The following is a 24,920-nucleotide window of genomic DNA, read 5'->3' on the forward strand; positions in this document are numbered from 1 at the left end:
ATGAGCCCAAGTCCAGTTCCCTTCCTCCTCATAGGGACTGTGATTGTGCTATCGACTTGGTTCCTGGCTGTAAGTTCCCTAAGGGCCGACTCTTCAATCTGTCTGTGCCAGAGCATGCCGCTATGCGGAGCTATGTTAAAGAGTCTTTAGAGAAGGGGCATATTCGGCCATCTTCGTCACCATTGGGAGCAGGATTCTTTTTTGTTGCCAAGAAGGATGGCTCCTTGAGACCTTGTATTGATTATCGCCTTCTTAATAAGATCACGGTCAAATTCCAATACCCTTTACCTTTGCTCTCTGATTTGTTTGCTCGGATTAAGGGGGCTAGTTGGTTTACCAAGATTGACCTTCGAGGGGCGTATAATCTTGTTCGCATTAAACAGGGTGACGAATGGAAAACTGCATTTAATACGCCCGAAGGCCACTTTGAATACCTGGTGATGCCTTTCGGGCTTTCTAATGCTCCTTCTGTATTTCAGTCCTTCATGCATGATATTTTTTGCAATTATCTTGATAAATTCTTGATTGTGTATTTGGATGATATTTAGATTTTTTCCAATGATTGGGAGTCTCACGTGAAGCAGGTCAGGATGGTATTCCAGATCCTTTGTGATAATGTTCTATTTGTGAAGGGGTCTAAGTGCCTATTTGGGGTCCAGAATGTCTCTTTTTGGGGGTTTATTTTCTCTCCTTCGTCTATAGAAATGGATCCTGTTAAGGTCCAAGCCATTCATGACTGGGTTCAACCCACATCTGTGAAGAGCCTTCAGAAATTTTTGGGCTTTGCTAATTTTTATCGCCGTTTCATTGCCAACTTCTCTAGTGTGGTTAAGCCCCTGCCCGATTTGACGAAGAAGGGTGCTGATGTGGCAAATTGGTCCTCTGAGGCTCTGGAGGCCTTTCAGGAGCTTAAGCGCAGATTTACTTCTGCCCCGGTCTTGCGTCAGCCTGATGTGTCTCTTCCTTTTCAGGTTGAGGTTGACGCTTCTGAGATTGGGGCAGGGGCCGTTTTGTCACAGAGGAACTCTGATGGTTCCTTGATGAAACCATGTGCCTTCTTTTCCTGAAAGTTTTCGCCTGCGGAAAGCAATTATGATGTCGGCAATCGGGAGTTGTTGGCGATGAAGTGGGCATTTGAGGAGTGGCGACATTGGCTTGAGGGAGCCAAGCATCGCGTTGTGGTCTTGACCGATCATAAGAATCTGATTTACCTCGAGTCGGCCAAGCGGCTGAACCCTAGACAGGCTCGTTGGTCCCTGTTTTTCTCCCGTTTCGATTTTGTGGTCTCATATCTTCTGGGATCTAAGAATGTTAAGGCCGATGCCCTCTCTAGGAGTTTTTTGCCTGATTCTCCTGGAGTTCTTGAGCCGGTTGGCATTCTTAGGGAAGGGGTGATTCTTTCTGCTATCTCTCCTGATTTACGGCGGGTGCTTCAGGAATTTCAGGCTGATAAACCTGACCGCTGTCCTGTGGGGAAGCTGTTTATTCCTGATAGATGGACAAGTAAGGTAATTTCTGAGGTCCATTGTTCTATGTTGGCCGGTCATCCTGGGATTTTTGGTACCAGGGATTTGGTTGCTAGGTCCTTTTGGTGGCCTTCCTTGTCGCGGGATGTGAGTTCTTTTGTGCAGTCCTGTGGGACCTGTGTCCGGGCTAAGCCTTGCTGTTCCCGCGCTAGTGGGTTGCTTTTGCCTTTGCCTGTCCCTGAGAGGCCCTGGACGCATATTTCCATGGATTTTATTTCGGATCTTCCTGTGTCTCAGAGGATGTCTGTTATCTGGGTGGTTTGTGACCGGTTCTCTAAGATGGTCCATTTGGTACCTTTGCCTAAATTATCTTCCTCCTCTGATTTGGTTCCATTGTTTTTTCAGCATGTGGTTCGTTGGCATGGCATTCCGGAGAATATTGTGTCTGACAGAGGTTCCCAGTTTGTTTCCAGGTTTTGGCGGTCCTTTTGTGCCAGGATGGGCATTAATTTGTCTTTTTCTTCGGCGTTCCATCCTCAGACAAATGGCCAAACTGAGCGAACTAATCAAACCTTGGAAACCTATTTGAGATGCTTTGTGTCTGCTGATCAGGATGATTGGGTGGCTTTCTTGCCGTTGGCCGAGTTTGCCCTTAATAATCGGGCCAGTTCGGCTACTTTGGTTTCACCTTTTTTTTGTAATTTTGGTTTCCATCCTCGTTTTTCTTCAGGGCAGGTTGAGCCTTCTGATTGTCCTGGTGTTGATTCCGTGATGGACAGGTTACAGCAGATTTGGACTCATGTGGTAGACAATTTGACGTTGTCTCAGGAAAAGGCTCAGCGTTTTGCTAACCGCCGTCGGAGTGTTGGTCCTCGGCTTCGTGTGGGGGATTTAGTCTGGTTATCTTCTCGTCATGTTCCTATGAAGGTTTCTTCCCCTAAGTTCAAGCCTCGGTTTATTGGTCCTTATAAGATTTCTGAGATTATCAATCCAGTGTCTTTTCGTTTGGCCCTTCCAGCCTCTTTTGCCATCCACAATGTTTTCCATAGATCGTTGTTGCGGAGATATGTGGTACCTGTGGTTCCCTCTGTGGATCTTCCTGCCCCGGTGTTGGTTGAGGGGGAGTTGGAATATGTGGTTGAAAAAATTTTGGATTCTCGTTTTTCAAGGCGGAGGCTTCAGTATCTTGTCAAGTGGAAGAGTTATGGCCAGGAGGATAATTCTTGGGTGGTTGCCTCCGATGTCCATGCTGCCGATTTGGTTCGTGCTTTTCACTTGGCTTGTCCTGATCGGCCTGGGGGTTCTGGTGAGGGTTCGGTGACCCCTCCTCAAGGGGGGGTACTGTTGTGAATTCTGCTCTTGGGCTCCCTCCGGTGGTTGTAAGTAGTACTTTTGTGAATTCTGCTCTTGGGCTCCCTCCTGTGGTTTTGAGTGGTATAGCTGCTTCTTGGATTTAGCATCAGCAGCTGCGTCCATTGATCTTCTTTCTGCTCGGCTATATTAGTCTGGCTCTTTCCCTCAATCAATGCCAGTTGCCAATTGTTCCTGCCTGGAGGCACGGCTCTTGGATTTCCCTGACACTCTGACTCGTTCAGCAAAGATAAGTCCTTGCTTGTCCTTTTGCAGTCCACTTGTTGTGGACTTATTGTTCAGCACATTCTATGTTTTGCTCATTTGTCCAGCTTATCAGTATGGATCTATTTAGCTAAGCTGGAAGCTCTGGGCTGCAGATTTTGCCCTCCACACCTTTAGTCAGGTGTGGAGATTTTTGCATATCTCTGCGGTGGACTTTTTCTAGTTTTTATTACTGACCGCACAGTGTTTCTTTCCTTACTGTCTATTAAGCTAGAATTGGCCTCCTTTGCAAAACTCTTGTTTCATACTACATATGTAATTTCCTTCTCCTCTCACAGCCAATATTTGTGGGGGGCTGTCCTATCCTTTGGGGATTTTCTCTGAGGCAAGATAGCTTTCCGTTTTCTACCTTTAGGGGTAGCTAGTTCTCCGGCTGTGACGAGATGTCCAGGGAGTGACAGGAACATTCCACGGCTACTGCTAGTGTTGTGTTAAGATCAGGAACTGCGGTCTGTATAGTTACCACCTGCCCAGAGCTAGTCGCATGTCGCTCCTAAATTACCAGTCCATAACAGATATACATTAATTTAATTTCTATCTTAGGTTTAGAATATGTCACAGGTTGGACAGAAATTAAATTGCATAGGAAAGTGTAGTGTACTCTGCTGAACTTTTCCCATAAAATGAACTGTGGAAAGCTTCATATACTGGATGGGGCATACTATATCATTTTCATCACGGGTGATGGATAGAGATGAGGAAATCTAGTAAAATTGGAATTTAGCAGGTTTGCTCGAATTTAGCTGAAAACTCCATTTGGAGCTAATTTATTTGATGCGACTTGAAAACCCCTACTGCCACAAAAATAGGCAACTCCAAAAGAATAAAAAATAATAGCAAGGAAAGGGTTAAAAATAACAAGAAAAATACCATGCACAGCTCTATTCCAGTGTTCCATTAGCTTCCTAAGGCAGCCGCTCCCACTCTGGTGTCCACTTCACTCTTTGTCGATGGTTCCACCGGTGACTTTCCTTGATGCCAGTTATGACTAGTGTTGAGCATTCCGATACCGCAAGTATCGGGTATCGGCCGATACTTGCGGTATCGGAATTCCGATACCGGGATTCCGATACTTGCCGCGTATCAGATACCGGAATCAGAAGTTCCCATATTCAAAATGCACAAATTCAGCCAATGAGAATGATTTCAAGTGTGGGCACATCCTGTTCAGCATGGAGGGCATGAAACTACTGGCATGGCTGTGATTGGCTGCTGAAATGATGTCATGATGCAGTTTAAAAGTCGCTGGCGCCATTTTGCGATCACTCTGCTGTGAATTCAGTTAGTGACAGGACGCTGTTTGCTGACTGAGGGCCAGTTTAGAGATAGCGATTTGCTTCTTTGTGCTTTCCAAAGGCTAATTTAGCAACCGCTGTGTTCACCTACTATTCACCTTGCTTTTGCCTTGTAGCGCTGTTTTCACAGCGATCTGCAAGGTCTGTGTGTGTGTGTGTGTGAGTGCAGCCCACTCTCTAGTCTGAGTGCAGCCACATAGGCCATCCATTGCTGGTTGTATTCAGTTCAGGGAGGGTGGTTCATTGCCTCATACTGTTCTTTTTTTTTTTTTTTTTCCAAGTAGTGTAGTCTGCTGCTAAGTTTTAACAAAAAATCCTATTAGTGTCTTTCCACCCGTCTCCAGCTAATTTGTGGAAAAACACTACATAGGATAACGTAGAGGAGGGTTTTTGGGCCTTGCAGCACCGTTTACGGCTGTCTGCACGGTCTCCGTGTGACTGCAGCTCGCCCTGTAGTCTGTGAGCAGCCATAGCCTGGTTGTCTCCAGCTCAGGGTTGTTCACTGCATCATACCGCAAAATCAATTTTCATTTTGTTTTAAGTAGTGCAGGCTGCTGCACATTTTTTCAAAAAATTCCTATTAGTGTCTTTCCACCCGTCTCCAGCTAATTTGTGGAAAAACACTACATAGGATAACGTAGAGGAGGGTTTATGGGCCTTGCAGCGCCGTTTACGGCTGTCTGCACGGTCTCCGTGTGACTGCAGCTCGCCCTGTAGTCTGTGAGCAGCCATAGCCTGGTTGTCTCCAGCTCAGGGTTGTTCACTGCATCATACCGCAAAATCAATTTTCATTTTGTTTTAAGTAGTGCAGGCTGCTGCACATTTTTTCAAAAAATTCCTATTAGTGTCTTTCCACCCGTCTCCAGCTAATTTGTGGAAAAACACTACATAGGATAACGTAGAGGAGGGTTTTTGGGCCTTGCAGCGCCGTTTACGGCTGTCTGCACGGTCTCCGTGTGACTGCAGCTCTCTCTGTTGTCAGTTCAGCCCCCAAAAAATAAATAAATAATTAAGTTCACCAAACACACCAGTGACACCACTTTACATTTCTGTAGGCCACATTAGCTCATATTAAAGTCTAGTCCACACTTTAGAAAATTAGTGTTTCTTATACCTGTTAGGAGGAGTTGTTCAGGAATAAGCACACAAAGCCGTTAGTACTTTTCTGCTTATCATTATCAGTCACCCAAGATGAAGAAGGCAGTGAGTAAGGCACGTGGGCGTGGGCGTGGGCGCGGAGCAGGGAGGGGACGTGGGGATTCTGTGCCCGCTGCGGGCACCGATGACTCATCAGCACCCACTTTCACAAGGGAACAGTCATTCATGCGCAGCTTTGTCGCAGAGCGCCGTACACCGCTGCTGCGTGAAGACCAAATTGAAGCCGTTGTCGGATGGATGGCAGCTAATGCATCAACTTCAATTAGTGCCACATCCTCTCAGACACAGAGCACTGGAGAGCAGCCATCTGTCTCTTCACCACCTGCCAAATTGCCCAGGCAGACAGAGAGCCCAGGACAGGAGCCGTCTCTACTTCTGTTCTCTGAATCTCTTGGCTTGGAAACAGGGGGCCAGCCAAGCAGCATTGGAGAAATGGAAGAAGAGGCAGGGTGCAGTGACGCCCAACAGCTTTTTCTCTCTTCCTCTGAAGAGGCGGGTGGGCCAGTGGCTCCGGTCACCACATCGCAGGCCGCATCAGCTGATGATGACACTCAGGTGCCACTTACTGGTGCGTGCTCTGCTGCTGAGACTACCCAGGAGGAGCAGTTGGGGGCAGAGGGTAGTGTAGATGATGAGGTCCTTGACCCATCTTGGCGTGAGGGACAGGAAGGTGGTGGGAGCAGCTCTGAGGAAGAGATTCCCCGTACGGCCCAAAGAGGGAGAGGGAGGGGGAAGTCTGCGGATCCTGCAGCCTCCGCTTTGGCAGCCGTTAGGAGCATGTCTCTTCCAAAAGCCAAAAAGGGCGCTCCCAAGACTTGCAGTGCCTGGTCCTTTTTTGACACAGTTGCAGCTGACATTTGCTATGTCAAATGCAAGGTGTGTCATCAGAAAGTCAAAAGAGGTCGAAATGTCAGCAGCCTCAATACCTCCAACATGTGGAAACATGTGCGCACCAGGCACCCGGCGGAGTTAGAAAAACACACTGAAGAGCTAGGCCAACCAACAGCGGCAGCTACCACCTCTTCAGCTCGTGTTGCCTCTTCCTCCAGCTCACACGCAGCTGGTTCGGCTTCCTCCCAGGATCGCCGTGGAAGAACCTCTGGCCCTGTTGTCCAGAGACCAGCTGTAATTCCACCCGCAGCACCACTTTCCCAGTCATCCACACACTCCCAGCCCAGTCTACAGCCATCGGTAGTACAGGCATGGGAGAAAAGGCGGCCTTTCTCGTCAAACCACCCACGAGCACAGGCTCTGACTGCAGGCATTGCCAAACTTCTGTCACTGGAAATGCTGTCATTCAGGCTGGTGGAGACTGACAGCTTCTGTGACTTGATGTCATTGGCAGTCCCCCAGTACAATGTGCCCAGCCGCTTTTACTTCAGCAGGCAAGCCGTCCCTGCCCTGCACAAGCATGTGGAGGGACACATAAAACACGCGCTACTGAATGCCGTCAGTAGCAAGGTCCACCTCACCACTAGTGTTGAGCATTCCGATGCTGCAAGTATCGGGTATCGGCCGATACTTGCTGTATCGGAATTCCGATACCGGGATTCCGATACTCTTGTGGTATCGGGTATCGGGTATCGGAACAACATTAATGTTAAAATGTGTAAAATAGAGAATTAAAATAAAAAATATCGCTATACTCACCTCTCCGACGCAGCCGGGACCTCAGCGCAGGAACCGGCAGCGTTGTTTGTTTAAAATTCCCGCTTTTACATGGTTACGCGAAGTCCCGGCTTGTGATTGGTCAGGGCGGCCATGTTGCCGGGCCGCGGACCAATCACAGCAAGCCGTGACGAAAATACGTCATGGCTTGCTGTGATTGGTCCGCGTCCCGGCAACATGGCCGCCATTAACCAATCACAAGCCGTGACGTCACGGGAGGCTGGAAACGCGCTCATTTTAAAAAGGGCGCGTGTCCAGCCTCCCGTGACGTCACGGCTTGTGATTGGTTGCGTCGCGGTCAACCAATCACAAGCCGGGAGGCTGGACACGCGCCCATTTCAAAATGAGCGCGTCCAGCCTCCCGGCTTGTGATTGGTTGATCGCGGCGCAACCAATCACAAGCCGTGACGTCACGGGAGGCTGGACACGCGCCCATTTCAAAATGAGCGCGTCCAGCCTCCCGGCTTGTGATTGGTTGATCGCGGCGCAACCAATCACAAGCCGTGACGTCACGGGAGGCTGGACACGCGCCCATTTCAAAATGAGCGCGTCCAGCCTCCCGGCTTGTGATTGGTTGATCGCGGCGCAACCAATCACAAGCCGTGACGTCACGGGAGGCTGGACACGCGCCCATTTTAAAATGAGCGCGTGTCCAGCCTCCCGTGACGTCCCGGCTTGTGATTGGTCAGGGCGGCCATATTGCCGGGACGCGGACCAATCACAGCAAGCCGTGACGTAATTTCGTCACGGCTTGCTGTGATTGGTCCGCGTCCCGGCAACATGGCCGACCTGACCAATCACAAGCCGGGAATTCACGTAACCAAGTAATAGCGCGAATTTTAAACAAACAACGCTGCCGGTTCCCTCGCTGAAGTCCCGGCTGCGTCGGACAGGTGAGTATAGCAATATTTTTTATTTTAATTCTTTCTTTTACACATTTATATGGTTCCCAGGGCCTGAAGGAGAGTTTCCTCTCCTTCAGACCCTGGGAACCATCAGGAATACCGTCCGATACATGAGTCCCATTGACTTGCATTGGGATCGGGTATCGGTATCGGATTGGATTCCGATACTGTGACGGTATCGGCCGATACTTTCCGATACCGATACTTTCAAGTATCGGACGGTATCGCTCAACACTACTCACCACCGATGCGTGGACCAGTCACCATGGACAGGGGCGATACCTTTCCCTCACTGCCCATTGGGTTAATGTCGTTGAGCCGGGTACAGACCGTGCGAGTGGCGCAGGACGTGTCCTGCCCACTCCAAGGATTGCAGGAATCCATTCTGTACGCATTGACTCCTCCTCCTACACCAGTTCCTCAGAATCGTCACAGTCCACCTCCACATGGACCCGTGATGAACGTGTACCTGTTACGACCGACATGAGCACAGCCGTGGCCAAACGTCAACAGGCCGTCTTGAAATTAATTTCTTTGGGGAATCGAAGCCACACAGCGCAGGAGCTCTGGAATGCCATCAAGCAGGAGAGTGATGTGTGGTTTGTGCCAGCGAATCTCCAGCCAGGCATGGTAGTGTGTGATAATGGCCGAAATCTGGTGGCAGCTCTGGGCCTCGGCAACCTCACTCACATCCCATGTCTGGCACATGTGCTCAATTTGGTCGTGCAGAGTTTTCTGAGGGACTATCCGGATCTTGATGCACTGCTGCACAAGGTCCGCCTAGAGTGTGCTCACTTGCGGCGTTCCAGCACGGCAAAAGCGCGCATTGCGGCTCTGCAGCGCCGACACCGCCTGCCGGAACATCGCATCATATGTGACCTACCTACCAGGTGGAATTCCACGTTACATATGTTGGAGCGGTTGTGTGAGCAGCAGCAAGCTGTAATGGAGTACCAGCTGCTTCAGGCGCAAAAAAGTCGCAGTCAGCGCCGTACAGACTTCACAACCACAGAGTGGGCCACTATGAATGACGTCTGCCAGGTTTTGCGTCCCTTCGACTATTCCACGCGGATGGCGAGTGCAGATGATGCACTAGTCAGCATGACTGTCCCCCTTATCTGCCTGCTTGAAAAATCACTGCAAGCGCTAAGGGATGATGTTGTGGAAGAGGTGGAGGATGAGGATTCAGCATTTCCATCATCTTCTGGACAGTCAGCGCCACGTGGTTCCTCACAAATGCGTAGGCAGGGGACAGTTTGTGAGGAGGATGAGGAGGAGTCAATGGAGGAGGAAGACATCCGTCCAGAGGAGGGAGTTACACAATTGTCCAGTAGTCAGTGTGTACAGCGAGGGTGGGGTGATGACGAGCGGGCAGAGATCACGCCTCCAGCAGGGGACAGCGTTTCTTGGGCAGTTGGCAGTCTGCAGCACATGGTGGATTACATGCTGCAGTGCCTGAGAAACGACCGCCGCATCGCCCACATTCTCAACATGTCTGAATATTGGGTGTTCACCCTCCTCGATCCTCGCTACCGGGACAACGTAGAAAGCCTCATCACACCGTTGAACCGGGAGCGAAAAATGCGGGAGTACCAAGACACACTGGTGAATTCCATCATCTTCTCCATTCCAAGTGAGAGAAGTGCTGCTAGTGCATTCCAAAGCAGCTCAGTGCGTCCAGGCAGTGGTGGAGGCTCTGCACAAAGAGGGAGCAGAAGCAGTGCCTCTGCCCAAGGCAAGACCAGTATGGCCCAACTGTGGCACAGTTTTCTGTGCCCGCCACAAAAGTCTACACCATCACAGACGGCTCCAGTCAGCAGGAGGCAACGGTTCCGTCAGATGGTGACAGACTACATGTCTTGCCCTCTTGCTGTACTCCCAGACGGCTCTTCCCCTTTCAAGTTTTGGGTCTCAAAGCTGGATACATGGCCAGAGCTAAGCCAGTATGCATTGGAGGTGCTGTCTTGCCCTGCGGCCAGTGTATTATCGGAACGTGTCTTTAGTGCTGCAGGTGGTGTACTAACTGACCGTCGCATGCGACTATCCTCCGATAACGTTGACCGGCTTACTTTCCTGAAAATGAACAAGGCCTGGATCTCGCAGGAATTTGCCACTCCTCTTCCTGATTAAATAATTAGGTGACTGTCTACAGTATCCAGGTCTCCTGTTGTGTTCATCTTTCTACCACCTGAACTTAAATTCCTGGGCTCCAACACCGCCAGTTGAGGCTCAGAAGTGCCGTCTGCACAGTCAAAACATACGACCCAGTGTTATTGGGTTTCAGTAACGTCAGCTGATCCTCAGCTGTGTAGCCGGCAATGTGTCCTGCGACCACCACGCTGACACAACAACTGAAATGTAAGGGAACCTGTCCCCCCCCCCCCAAGGCGTTTGTTACTGAAAGAGCCACCTTGTACAGCAGTAATGCTGCACAAGGAAAAGGTAGCTATTTTTGTTTAGCTCCTTGCACACGCAGAACTTAACACTTATAAAATGTGTCCACTGATACCGTAAAACCGTCCCGGAGGTGGGACTTTCCTTCGTAATATGACGCAGCACAGCCGTCATTCCTACCCCCTTGGCGCCGTGCCCCGGCTCCTCAGCGTTGTTTGATTCCGTCCCGGAGCCTGCGCTGTTATGTTATCCCTTGGCCAGGCACACTTAGCACTGCCCGTCTTCTGACATCATTTGGTGTCTGGATGGCTGCGCCTGTGCGGCCGCGCTGGCCGAGAGCCCGCCTCGCAGTGTCTTCTGATTTCATCCCACTGGGGGCCTGAGATCCATGGACATGCGCAGTGCATATCTGAACCTCCACCTCTCACTCATCTCCCTACGGCTTCTTCAGACTGTGCGGTGTCAGCTGGTCCCTAATAGCATGCCACGGCCGTGACACCGCACAGTCTTAAGAAGCCGTAGGGAGGGGAGTGAGAGGCGAGGATATGCACTGCGCATGGCCACGGATCCCAGGCCCGCGGTGGGATTACATTAGACGACACTGCGAGGCGGGCTCTCGGCCAGCGCGGCCGCACAGGCGCAGCCAGCCTGACACCAAATGATGTCAGAAGATGGGCAGCGCTAAGTGTGCCTGGCCAAGGGATAACATAACAGCGCAGGCTCCGGGACGGAATCAAACAACGCTGAGGAGCCGGGGCATGGCGCCAAGGGGGTAGGAATGATGGCTGTGCTGCGTCATATTACGAAGGAAAGTCCCACCTCCGGGACGGTCACACGGTATCAGGGGACACATTTTATAAGTGTTTAGTTCTGTGTTTGCAAGGAGCATCATGAAAAGAGCCACCTTTTCCTTTTGCATCTTTTTTGCTGCACAACCTGGCTCTTTCAGCTACAAACGCCTTGGGGGGGGGGTTAAAGGTTCCCTTTCGACTTTCTCCAATCAGGCTTCGGCCTACATTGTGTTCCTCTGCTTCTCCTCCTGTCCCTGGGCTCCAACACCGCTACTTGTTGCCTGGTAGTGCTGTACGCACAGTCAACAGTCCCTCCTCTGTTATTGGGGTTCAGTAACGTCAGCTGTTCCCCTGCTGTATGTGTGGCAATCCCTCCTATCTCCTCCACCTCCTCCTCCTGTCCCTGGGCTCCAGCACCGCTAGTTGCTGTCCAGAAGTGTTGTACGCACAGTCAACAGTCCCTCCTCTGTTATTGGGGTTCAGTAACGTCAGCTGTTCCCCTGCTGTGTGTGTGGCAATCCCTCCTATCTCCTCCACCTCCTCCTCCTCCTCCTGTCCCTGGGCTCCAACACCGCTAGTTGCTGTCCAGAAGTGTTGTACGCACAGTCAACAGTCCCTCCTCTGTTATTGGGGTTCAGTAACGTCAGCTGTTCCCCTGCTGTGTGTGTGGCAATCCCTCCTATCTCCTCCACCTCCTCCTCCTCCTCCTGTCCCTGGGCTCCAACACCGCTAGTTGCCGTCCAGAAGTGCTGTCCACACAGAGCCAAACACCTCGCCAATGTGTTAGTGGGGTTCAGTAACGTCAGCTGTTCCCCTGCTGTGTGTGTGGCAATCCCTCCTATCTCCTCCACCTCCTCCTCCTCCTCCTGTCCCTGGGCTCCAACACCGCTAGTTGCTGTCCAGAAGTGTTGTACGCACAGTCAACAGTCCCTCCTCTGTTATTGGGGTTCAGTAACATCAGCTGTTCCCCTGCTGTGTGTGTGGCAATCCCTCCTATCTCCTCCACCTCCTCCTCCTCCTCCTCCTGTCCCTGGGCTCCAACACCGCTAGTTGCTGTCCAGAAGTGTTGTACGCACAGTCAACAGTCCCTCCTCTGTTATTGGGGTTCAGTAATGTCAGCTGTTCCCCTGCTGTGTGTGTGGCAATCCCTCCTATCTCCTCCACCTCCTCCTCCTCCTCCTGTCCCTGGGCTCCAACACCGCTAGTTGCCGTCCAGAAGTGCTGTCTGCACAGAGCCAAACACCTCGCCAATGTGTTAGTGGGGTTCAGTAACGTCAGCTGTTCCCCTGCTGTGTGTGTGGCAATCCCTCCTATCTCCTCCACCTCCTCCTCCTCCTCCTGTCCCTGGGCTCCAACACCACTAGTTGCTGTCCAGAAGTGTTGTACGCACAGTCAACAGTCCCTCCTCTGTTATTGGGGTTCAGTAACGTCAGCTGTTCCTCTGCTGTGTGTGTGGCAATCCCTCCCATCTCCTCCACCTCCTCCTCCTCCTCCTGTCCCTGGGCTCCAACACCGCTAGTTGCCGTCCAGAAGTGCTGTCCGCACAGAGCCAAACACCTCGCCAATGTGTTAGTGGGGTTCAGTAACGTCAGCTGTTCACCTGCTGTGTGTGTGGCAATCCCTCCTATCTCCTCCACCTCCACCTCCTCCTCCTCCTCCTGTTCCTGGGCTCCAACACCGCTAGTTGCTGTCCAGAAGTGTTGTACGCACAGTCAACAGTCCCTCCTCTGTTATTGGGGTTCAGTAACGTCAGCTGTTCCCCTGCTGTGTGTGTGGCAATCCCTCCTATCTCCTCCACCTCCTCCTCCTCCTCCTGTCCCTGGGCTCCAACACCGCTAGTTGCCGTCCAGAAGTGCTGTCCGCACAGAGCCAAACACCTCACCAATGTGTTAGTGGGGTTCAGTAACGTCAGCTGTTCCCCTGCTGTGTGTGTGGCAATCCCTCCTATCTCCTCCACCTCCTCCTCCTCCTCCTGTCCCTGGGCTCCAACACCGCTAGTTGCTGTCCAGAAGTGTTGTACGCACAGTCAACAGTCCCTCCTCTGTTATTGGGGTTCAGTAACGTCAGCTGTTCCCCTGCTGTGTGTGCGGCAATCCCTCCTATCTCCTCCACCTCCTCCTCCTCCTCCTGTCCCTGGGCTCCAACACCGCTAGTTGCCGTCCAGATGTGCTGTCCGCACAGAGCCAAACACCTCGCCAATGTGTTATTGGGGTTCAGTAACGTCAGCTGTTCCCCTGCTGTGTGTGTGGCAATCCCTCCTATCTCCTCCACCTCCTCCTCCTCCTCCTGTCCCTGGGCTCCAACACCGCTAGTTGCTGTCCAGAAGTGTTGTACGCACAGTCAACAGTCCCTCCTCTGTTATTGGGGTTCAGTAACGTCAGCTGTTCCCCTGCTGTGTGTGTGGCAATCCCTCCTACCTCCTCCACCTCCTCCTCCTCCACCTGTCCCTGGGCTCCAACACCGCTAGTTGTTGCCTGGTAGTGCTGTACGCACAGAGCCAAACACCTCGCCAATGTGTTAGTGGGGTTCAGTAACGTCAGCTGTTCCCCTGCTGTGTATATGGCAACGTGTACTGCGACCGCCACGCAGGCACAACAAGTTAAATTTAAGGGAACCTGTCCCCCCCCCAGGCGTTTGTTACTGAAGGAGCCACCTTGTGCAGCAGTAATGATGCAAAGGGAAAAAGTGCCTCTTTTCGTGGTGCTCCTTGCACATGCTGAACCTAACACTTATGAAAAGTGTCCCCTCCTACCGTGATACCGTCCGGTAGGTGGAACTTTCCTTTGTGATGTGACGCAGCACAGCCGTCATTCTTACCCCCTTGGCACCGTGCGCCGCCTCCTCAGCGTTGTTTGAATCAGTCCCGGAGCCTGCGCTGTTAGGACAGCCCTTGGCCATGCACACATTTTGCGCTGCCCGTCTTCTGACATCATTTGGTGTCAGGCTGGCTGCGCCTGTGCGGCCACGCTGGCCGAGATCCCGCCTCGTACTGTCTTCTGATTTCATCCCACTGGGGGCCTGAGATCCATGGACATGCGCAGTGCATATCTGAACCTCCACCTCTCACTCATCTCCCTACGGCTTCTTCAAACTGTGCGGTGTCAGCTGGTCCCTAATAGCATGCCACGGCCGTGACACCGCACAGTCTGAAGAAGCCGTAGGGAGGGGAGTGAGAGGCGAGGATATGCACTGTGCATGGCCACGGATCTCAGGCCCCCAGTGGGATTAAATCAGAAGACAGTACGAGGCGGGATCTTGGCCAGCGCGGCCGCACAGGCGCAGCCAGCCTGACACCAAATGATGTCAGAAGACGGGCAGCGCAAAATGTGTGCATGGCCAAGGGCTAATCTAACAGCGCAGGCTCCGGGACTGATTCAAACAACGCTGAGGAGGCGGCGCACGGCGCCAAGGGGGTAAGAATGACGGCTGTGCTGCGTCACATCACAAAGGAAAGTTCCACCTACCGGACGGTATCACGGTAGGAGGGGACACTTTTCACAAGTGTTAGGTTCAGCATGTGCAAGGACCATAATTAAAAGAGCTAAGTTTACCTTTTCCAGCATTAGTGCTGTACACGATGGCTCTTTCAGCTACAAACGCCTGGGGGGGGGGGGGGTTAAAATTTCCCTTTCAACTTGCTCCAGTGCAAGCTTCGGCCTACACTCTGCTCCCTCTCCTCCTCCTGCTGACCCTGGGCTCCAACACCGCCAGTTGGGGCCCGGTACTGCTAGCTGCACAGAGAAAAACACCAGCCAATGTGTCAGTGGGGTCCAGCACCGCCAGCTGTTCCCCTGCTGTGTAGCCGGCAACGTGTCCTGCAAAAGCCACGCAGACACAAGAACTGAAATTGAAGGGAACCTGTCCCCCCTCCCCCAGGCATTTGTACGTTTTACAGCCACCTTGTACAGCGGTAATGCTGCATGTGTGCAAGGTGGCTCATAAACGTATTCTCCTCGCACATGTGGAACTGAAAACACGTCTAAAATGTGTCCTCTGTGTGACCATTTAACCGTCCCGGTGGTGTGACTTTCCTTTGTAATGACACGCTGCAACCCCCTTGGTAGCGCTGCCCGTCTTCTGGCATCATTGTTTGGCTGCCTGCGCCTCTGCGGCCGCCCTGACCCACACAACGCCCCTCGGTGTCTTATTTATTGGGACTGCGAGGGTGTGATTGATGGGCATGAGCAGTGCATATCTTCGCCTGTTGTCACTCATCTCCTTCCGCCTTCTTCAGACTGTGCGGCTTCATGGCCGTGGCATGCGATAAGGGATCAGCTGACGCCGCACAGTCTGAAGCGGGTGTAAGGACCCGAGTGTGAGAGGCGAACATATGTGCTGCGCCAGGCCATGAATCCCAGACCCGCAGTGTTTTAACAATGTTAAGACACTGCGGGGCTGGGATTCATGGTCATCGCGAACCGCACCGGCCGACATTACATGATGTCAGAAGATGGGCAGCGCTAACAGCGCTAGGCCAGGGGATAACACGACAGCGCAGACTCCTGTACAGCAAATAACAACGCTCAGGAGGCTGCACCCAGCACCAAGGTGGGATTCTTGACATCTGTGCTGCGTCTCATTACGAAGGGAACTCGCGCCTCCAACACAGTTTGACTGTATAAAGGGCTAAATGTTATACGTGTTTCATTCGGCGTGTGCAAGGAGAAAAATTAAAAGAGCAACCTTTGACTTGTGCGGCACTGCTGCTGCATAAGCTGTGGCTCTTCTAGTTTGTAACCCCTGAGGGGGGGGTTAAAGGTTACCTTTGAAATCGGTTCAATTAGGCTTCGGCCTACACTCTGCTCCACCGGCAGAGCCCGGGCTCCAACAACGCTAGTTGCTGTCCGGAAGTGCTGGCTGCACAGAGCCAAACACCTCGCCAATGTGTCAGTGGGGTTCAGCACCGCCAGCTGTTCCCCTGCTGTGTAGCTGGCAACGTGTCCTGCGACCGCCACGCAGGCACAACAGACCCAAAGCTGCCGCCAGTGCAGGCTTCGGCCTACACTCCCCTCCCCCTGCTCCTCCTTCTGCTGACCCTGGGCTCTAACACCGCCAGTTGGGGCCCGGTACTGCTAGCTGCACAGAGAAAAACACCAGCCAATGTGTCAGTGGGGTCCAGCACCGCCAGCTGTTCCCCTGCTGTGTAGCCGGCAACGTGTCCTGCAAAAGCCACGCAGACACAAGAACTGAAATTGAAGGGAACCTGTCCCCCCTCCCCCAGGCGTTTGTACGTTTTACAGCCACCTCGTACAGCGGTAATGCTGCATGTGTGCAAGGTGGCTCATAAACGTATTCTCCTCGCACATGTGGAACTGAAAATACGTCTAAAATGTGTCCTCTGTGTGACCATTTAACCGTCCCGGTGGTGTGACTTTCCTTTGTAATGACACGCTGCAACCCCCTTGGTAGCGCTGCCCGTCTTCTGGCATCATTGTTTGGCTGCCTGCGCCTCTGCGGCCGCCCTGACCCACACAACGCCCCTCGGTGTCTTATTTATTGGGACTGCGAGGGTGTGATTGATGGGCATGAGCAGTGCATATCTTCGCCTGTTGTCACTCATCTCCTTCCGCCTTCTTCAGACTGTGCGGCTTCATGGCCGTGGCATGCGATAAGGGATCAGCTGACGCCGCACAGTCTGAAGCGGGTGTAAGGACCCGAGTGTGAGAGGCGAACATATGTGCTGCGCCAGGCCATGAATCCCAGACCCGCAGTGTTTTAACAATGTTAAGACACTGCGGGGCTGGGATTCATGGTCATCGCGAACCGCACCGGCCGACATTACATGATGTCAGAAGATGGGCAGCGCTAACAGCGCTAGGCCAGGGGATAACACGACAGCGCAGACTCCTGTACAGCAAATAACAACGCTCAGGAGGCTGCACCCAGCACCAAGGTGGGATTCTTGACATCTGTGCTGCGTCTCATTACGAAGGGAACTCGCGCCTCCAACACAGTTTGACTGTATAAAGGGCTAAATGTTATACGTGTTTCATTCGGCGTGTGCAAGGAGAAAAATTAAAAGAGCAACCTTTGACTTGTGCGGCACTACTGCTGCATAAGCTGTGGCTCTTCTAGTTTGTAACCCCTGAGGGGGGGGTTAAAGGTTACCTTTGAAATCGGTTCAATTAGGCTTCGGCCTACACTCTGCTCCATCGGCAGAGCCCGGGCTCCAACAACGCTAGTTGCTGTCCGGAAGTGCTGGCTGCACAGAGCCAAACACCTCGCCAATGTGTCAGTGGGGTTCAGCACCGCCAGCTGTTCCCCTGCTGTGTAGCTGGCAACGTGTCCTGCGACCGCCACGCAGGCACAACAGACCCAAAGCTGCCGCCAATGCAGGCTTCGGCCTACACTCCCCTCCCCCTGCTCCTCCTTCTGCTGACCCTGGGCTCTAACACCGCCAGTTGGGGCCCGGTACTGCTAGCTGCACAGAGAAAAACACCAGCCAATGTGTCAGTGGGGTCCAGCACCGCCAGCTGTTCCCCTGCTGTGTAGCCGGCAACGTGTCCTGCAAAAGCCACGCAGACACAAGAACTGAAATTGAAGGGAACCTGTCCCCCCTCCCCCAGGCGTTTGTACGTTTTACAGCCACCTCGTACAGCGGTAATGCTGCATGTGTGCAAGGTGGCTCATAAACGTATTCTCCTCGCACATGTGGAACTGAAAACACGTCTAAAATGTGTCCTCTGTGTGACCATTTAACCGTCCCGGTGGTGTGACTTTCCTTTGTAATGACACGCTGCAACCCCCTTGGTAGCGCTGCCCATCTTCTGGCATCATTGTTTGGCTGCCTGCGCCTCTGCGGCCGCCCTGACCCACACAACGCCCCTCGGTGTCTTATTTATTGGGACTGCGAGGGTGTGATTGATGGGCATGAGCAGTGCATATCTTCGCCTGTTGTCACTCATCTCCTTCCGCCTTCTTCAGACTGTGCGGCTTCATGGCCGTGGCACGCGATAAGGGATCAGCTGACGCCGCACAGTCTGAAGCGGGTGTAAGGACCCGAGTGTGAGAGGCGAACATATGTGCTGCGCCAGGCCATGAATCCCAGACCCGCAGTGTTTTAACAATGTTAAGACACTGCGGGGCTGGGATTCATGGTCATCGCGAACCGCACCGGCCGACATTACATGATGTCAGAAGATGGGCAGCGCTAACAGCGCTAGGCCAGGGGATAACACGACAGCGCAGACTCCTGTACAGCAAATAACAACGCTCAGGAGGCTGCACCCAGCACCAAGGTGGGATTCTTGACATCTGTGCTGCGTCTCATTACGAAGGGAACTCGCGCCTCCAACACAGTTTGACTGTATAAAGGGCTAAATGTTATACGTGTTTCATTCGGCGTGTGCAAGGAGAAAAATTAAAAGAGCAACCTTTGACTTGTGCGGCACTACTGCTGCATAAGCTGTGGCTCTTCTAGTTTGTAACCCCTGAGGGGGGGGTTAAAGGTTACCTTTGAAATCGGTTCAATTAGGCTTCGGCCTACACTCTGCTCCACCGGCAGAGCCCGGGCTCCAACAACGCTAGTTGCTGTCCGGAAGTGCTGGCTGCACAGAGCCAAACACCTCGCCAATGTGTCAGTGGGGTTCAGCACCGCCAGCTGTTCCCCTGCTGTGTAGCTGGCAACGTGTCCTGCGACCGCCACGCAGGCACAACAGACCCAAAGCTGCCGCCAGTGCAGGCTTCGGCCTACACTCCCCTCCCCCTGCTCCTCCTTCTGCTGACCCTGGGCTCTAACACCGCCAGTTGGGGCCCGGTACTGCTAGCTGCACAGAGAAAAACACCAGCCAATGTGTCAGTGGGGTCCAGCACCGCCAGCTGTTCCCCTGCTGTGTAGCCGGCAACGTGTCCTGCGACCGCCACGCAGGCACAACAGACCCAAAGCTGCCGCCAGTGCAGGCTTCGGCCTACACTCCCCTCCCCCTTGCTCCTCCTCCTGCTCCTCCTCCTGCTGACCCTGGGCTATAACACCGCCAGTTGGGGCCCGGTACTGCTAGCTGCACAGAGAAAAACACCAGCCAATGTGTCAGTGGGGTCCAGCACCGCCAGCTGTTCCCCTGCTGTGTAGCCGGCAACGTGTCCTGCGACCGCCACGCAGGCACAACAGACCCAAAGCTGCCGCCAGTGCAGGCTTCGGCCTACACTCCCCTCCCCCTTGCTCCTCCTCCTGCTCCTCCTCCTGCTGACCCTGGGCTCTAACACCGCCAGTTGGGGCCCGGTACTGCTAGCTGCACAGAGAAAAACACCAGCCAATGTGTCAGTGGGGTCCAGCACCGCCAGCTGTTCCCCTGCTGTGTAGCCGGCAACGTGTCCTGCAAAAGCCACGCAGACACAAGAACTGAAATTGAAGGGAACCTGTCCCCCCTCCCCCAGGCGTTTGTACGTTTTACAGCCACCTCGTACAGCGGTAATGCTGCATGTGTGCAAGGTGGCTCATAAACGTATTCTCCTCGCACATGTGGAACTGAAAACACGTCTAAAATGTGTCCTCTGTGTGACCATTTAACCGTCCCGGTGGTGTGACTTTCCTTTGTAATGACACGCTGCAACCCCCTTGGTAGCGCTGCCCGTCTTCTGGCATCATTGTTTGGCTGCCTGCGCCTCTGCGGCCGCCCTGACCCACACAACGCCCCTCGGTGTCTTATTTATTGGGACTGCGAGGATGTGATTGATGGGCATGAGCAGTGCATATCTTCGCCTGTTGTCACTCATCTCCTTCCGCCTTCTTCAGACTGTGCGGCTTCATGGCCGTGGCATGCGATAAGGGATCAGCTGACGCCGCACAGTCTGAAGCGGGTGTAAGGACCCGAGTGTGAGAGGCGAACATATGTGCTGCGCCAGGCCATGAATCCCAGACCCGCAGTGTTTTAACAATGTTAAGACACTGCGGGGCTGGGATTCATGGTCATCGTGAACCGCACCGGCCGACATTACATGATGTCAGAAGATGGGCAGCGCTAACAGCGCTAGGCCAGGGGATAACACGACAGCGCAGACTCCTGTACAGCAAATAACAACGCTCAGGAGGCTGCACCCAGCACCAAGGTGGGATTCTTGACATCTGTGCTGCGTCTCATTACGAAGGGAACTCGCGCCTCCAACACAGTTTGACTGTATAAAGGGCTAAATGTTATACGTGTTTCATTCGGCGTGTGCAAGGAGAAAAATTAAAAGAGCAACCTTTGACTTGTGCGGCACTACTGCTGCATAAGCTGTGGCTCTTCTAGTTTGTAACCCCTGAGGGGGGGTTAAAGGTTACCTTTGAAATCGGTTCAATTAGGCTTCGGCCTACACTCTGCTCCACCGGCAGAGCCCGGGCTCCAACAACGCTAGTTGCTGTCCGGAAGTGCTGGCTGCACAGAGCCAAACACCTCGCCAATGTGTCAGTGGGGTTCAGCACCGCCAGCTGTTCCCCTGCTGTGTAGCCGGCAACGTGTCCTGCGACCGCCACGCAGGCACAACAGACCCAAAGCTGCCGCCAGTGCAGGCTTCGGCCTACACTCCCCTCCCCCTGCTCCTCCTTCTGCTGACCCTGGGCTCTAACACCGTCAGTTGGGGCTCTAGGAAGACAAGCTTGAATAGGACCCCATCCTGGTTCCAGTACCTTCAGCTGGTTCCGGGCAGAGCCTTTGGCTTAGTTGCCTCCCTCTGGGTATCCGAGTTCCACCAACGTCAGGTGGTCCTTGGTAGTGCTTTCAGGCACGGGTACCTCCTGCTTAGTAACCGGGTTCCAGTAACGTCAGCTGGTCCTCGGTAGTTCAATTGGCTCTTGGACCTTCGGCTACCCATCCGGGTTCCAGTACCGTCAGCTGGTTCTCGGCAGTGTCTTTTGCTCTTGTACCTTCTGCTCCCCATCCTGGTTCCAGTACCGTCAGCTGGTTCCAGGCAGAGCCTTTGGCTAAGGTGCCTCCCTCTGGGTATCCGAGTTCCACCAACGTCAGGTGGTCCTTGGTAGTGCTTTCAGGCACGGGTACCTCCTGCTTAGTAACCGGGTTCCAGTAACGTCAGCTGGTCCTCGGTAGTTCCATTGGCTCTTGGACCTTCGGCTACCCATCCGGGTTCCAGTACCGTCAGCTGGTTCTCGGCAGTGTCTTTTGCTCTTGTACCTTCTGCTCCCCATCCTGGTTCCAGTACCGTCAGCTGGTTCCGGGCAGAGCCTTTGGCTTAGGTGCCTCCCTCTGGGTATCCGAGTTCCACCAACGTCAGGTGGTCCTTGGTAGTGCTTTCAGGCACGGGTACCTCCTGCTTAGTAACCGGGTTCCAGTAACGTCAGCTGGTCCACGGTAGTTCCATTGGCTCTTGGACCTTCGGGTAGCCATCCGAGTTCCAGATCCATCAGCTGTTTCTCGGCATTTTCTCAGCCTTCTTGTACCTTCTGCTACATTTCCAAGTTCAAGACCCTAAAGACGATGACCCGGAAGACCACCCCTAAGATGATGACGACACCAGAGACGACAACCACCGAGATGACGACGACCCTGGAGACGATGACCCTGAAGACGACCCCGATGACGACGACCCCGATGACGACGACCCCAGAGACGACGACCCTGGAGACGACGACGACATGGGAGACCGAGAAGCAGAAGAACAAGAGGCTGCAGAACAAAGAGCAGAAGAACATTAAGCATAAGACTAAATATCAGAGCAAAAGATATTATCTAAATTATAAGCAGAAGAAGACTAAGCAGTGTATGGGGGTGAGTCCGTTCCTCCTCGTGGTGCCCCTGGATACTGGAAACTGAATGCGGACAAATGTAACTCTTTTGTGACAGGCAGAACGGAAGGTGTAATCTTCAAACTTTTATAGATAACAACTACGGGAATGCCTGTCACAAATAAGAATATGATGAAGAAGTTGAATATGAAAAAGATAATAGTTAAATAAAAAGAATATGAACAATGTAAAAAAAAAAATTAGAGGTAGAAGAAGATGAATAAGGTGAAGATAGTTGATGTCAAAGAAGCTGATGATGAGGATAATGAAGAAGAAAGTGTGGGAGAAGTAAAAAAGAAGGTGAAGGACGTGGAAGTAGTGAAACATCAATATCTGACAAAATAAAAAAAAAAAAATAGTCAAAATCTTTCTAACGCCGACCGTCATAAAAAAAAACAAAAAAACCTGCTATTCTATTTGTTTGGGCTAAACCTCTGTGCCTTTAATGTCTCCGCCACCTCCCCCAATACATCCTACATTATTCTTAGTTGTTTTCCATCATGTAGAATTAACCTACAAGGAAAGAAAGGGTTTATTTTAATTCCGATATTTTCGTCCCATTGACTTGCATTGGGATCGGGTATCGGTATCGGATTAGATCCGATACTTTGACGGTATCGGCCGATACTTTCCGATACCGATACTTTCCGATATCGGAAGGTATCGCTCAACACTAGTTATGACGCTTTGTCATGATGTGCGCTGCCCCTAGTGACTGCGTTGGGCAATGCATAGTATGACATCATGATGTCAGAACGTATGTCAAGGACTAGGCATTGCCGGTAAAGCGTAAACAGGACACAAGAGACTTGGAAAGCCAGCGTAGGACCTAAGCTTCAAGGATAGGCGAGAGGTAAGGTGAGTTCCCGCCATTTTGAATCCAACAAAAACAGCGCCGGCAAATCGAAATACCGAAATTTTAGATTTGCTAAAATTCATAAACTTTAGGAAATTTTATGAAAATTTGATTAATTTAGAACCGCTTCTCCCATCCTTAGTGATAAATGCTACTGTTTGACTATACAACGAGATTACCAAATAATACTTCAAGAATTGCCCTTGAAATAAACGGCCGACGCAATGCTGTAAAGTCAGGGGAAGAGACCGGATTTGGATTACACCACACTCCACCTTACCTGTGCTAACTAAGGTGCTGCTACTATAAAGAGTGCCAAGATGAGGTCCGGACAGTGAGAGGAACGTGTGCAGCTTGTTCAGATAATACCGAAACCGCGGACGAGTAAGAACCGATCGAATTATGATGTTCCCCAAAGAATGTCCAATAAAACTATGGAAAAAAAAAAAGAAAAACAGTAAGTAATAGAATAAATAATTCTACTCAAACTACAGTACATGTTCACTATTAGTTTTCTGTATTCACTTACTTTTCACTTTCCATCATTAAGCTCCTGTTAATGGATCTTTTTATCGTAATCATGTCATAATTAGTATTAATAATAATTATAATAACAATTTTATTTATATTACCGTCAACACATTCCGCAGCACTTTACCATTAAGCGAGGACATGTACAGGCAATAAAGACATTATCTAGTAACACATAGTTCGCAAGTTATAGGAGGAGTGAGGGTCCGGCGGCTCGCAAGCTACAATCTATGAGGCAACAGGGGGACCCGATAGATAGAATGTGCTGGTATGTGCGCTCCAGCCATAATTTTAAAAAATTAGAGTTTTTTTCATATAAAGCTGCATGATCCGGTCATTAGCCAGGATATGTCTGAGTGCAGTTACTGGGTGCTATTGGGGGCATGGAGGATGGAGAGACAGATGAGCAGGAAAGAGCAGAACATTTAGGAAGGAACAGGTGAGAGTTAGAAACTCCTTGAGCAGCATGTACATGCTCAAATTTCCTCCCACCTCTCATCTAACTCTCTCCTTGACAACCTCCAATCTGGCTTCCGCCCCCACCACTCCACCGAAACTGCTCTGACCAAAATTACTAATGACTTAGTCACAGCCAAAGCTAACAGACAGTTCTCCATCCTCCTCCTTCTTGACCTGTCCTCTGCTTTCGACACAGTCGATCACTGCCTACTGCTACAGATTCTTTCTTCCCTTGGCATCAAGGACCTTGCCCTGTCCTGGATTGCCTCATACCTTTCCGACCGCACATTTAGTGTTTCCCACTCCCACACCACCTCCTCATCCCACCCTCTCTCTGTTGGAGTCCCTCAAGGCTCTGTCCTAGGGCCCCTATTTTTTTCCATCTATACCCTTGGCCTAGGACAACTCATAAAGTCCCATGGCTTCCAGTACCACCTGTATGTGGATGACTCTCAGATCTACCTCTCTGGCCCAGATGTCACCTCTCTGCTGTCCAGAATCCCGAAGTGTCTGTCAGCCATATCCTCCTTCTTCACCTCTCGCTTCCTAAAACTCAATGTAGACAAAACCGAACTCATCATCTTTCCCCATCTCACGTATCCCCCCTACCTGACCTATCTATTATGGTAAATAGCATCACGCTCTCTCCCACACCTGAAATCCGCTGCCTCGGGGTAACTCTCAACTCTGCCCTGTCCTTCAAACCGCACGTCCAAACTCTTGCCACCTCCAACTCAAAAATATTGCCAGAATCCGTCCCTTTCTCAGTCCACAGTCTACCAAAACTCTTGTGCATGCCCTCATCATCTCCCGCCTCGACTACTGCAACACCCTCCTCTGTGGCCTCCCCGCTAACTCTCTTGCACCACTCCAGTCTGTCCTCAACTCTGCTGCCCGGCTAATCCACCTCTCTCCTTGCTACTCCCCTGCTTCTCTCCTCTGCAAATTTATCCACTGGCTCCCAATTCCCCAACGAATCCAGTTCAAACTACTAACACTGATCTACAAAGCAATCCACAACCTGTCCCCTCCCTATATCTCTGAA

The 24,920-nt window shown here is 51.9% G+C and overlaps 1 protein-coding gene across 1 annotated transcript in view; it reads right to left on the reverse strand.

Annotated features, from left to right (window-relative positions):
* The window catches only part of FAM135B (family with sequence similarity 135 member B), a 289,887-nt gene that overhangs the window by 13,255 nt on the left and 251,712 nt on the right, over positions 1-24,920 (reverse strand). Inside the window, exon 17 of the mRNA XM_077271274.1 lies at positions 23,166-23,317. Coding sequence (XP_077127389.1) covers positions 23,166-23,317 — 152 coding nt within the window. The remainder of the gene's footprint in view (positions 1-23,165; positions 23,318-24,920) is intronic.

The sequence above is a fragment of the Ranitomeya variabilis genome, chromosome 6, assembly GCF_051348905.1.
Source record: "Ranitomeya variabilis isolate aRanVar5 chromosome 6, aRanVar5.hap1, whole genome shotgun sequence".
Lineage (NCBI taxonomy): Eukaryota > Metazoa > Chordata > Amphibia > Anura > Dendrobatidae > Ranitomeya > Ranitomeya variabilis.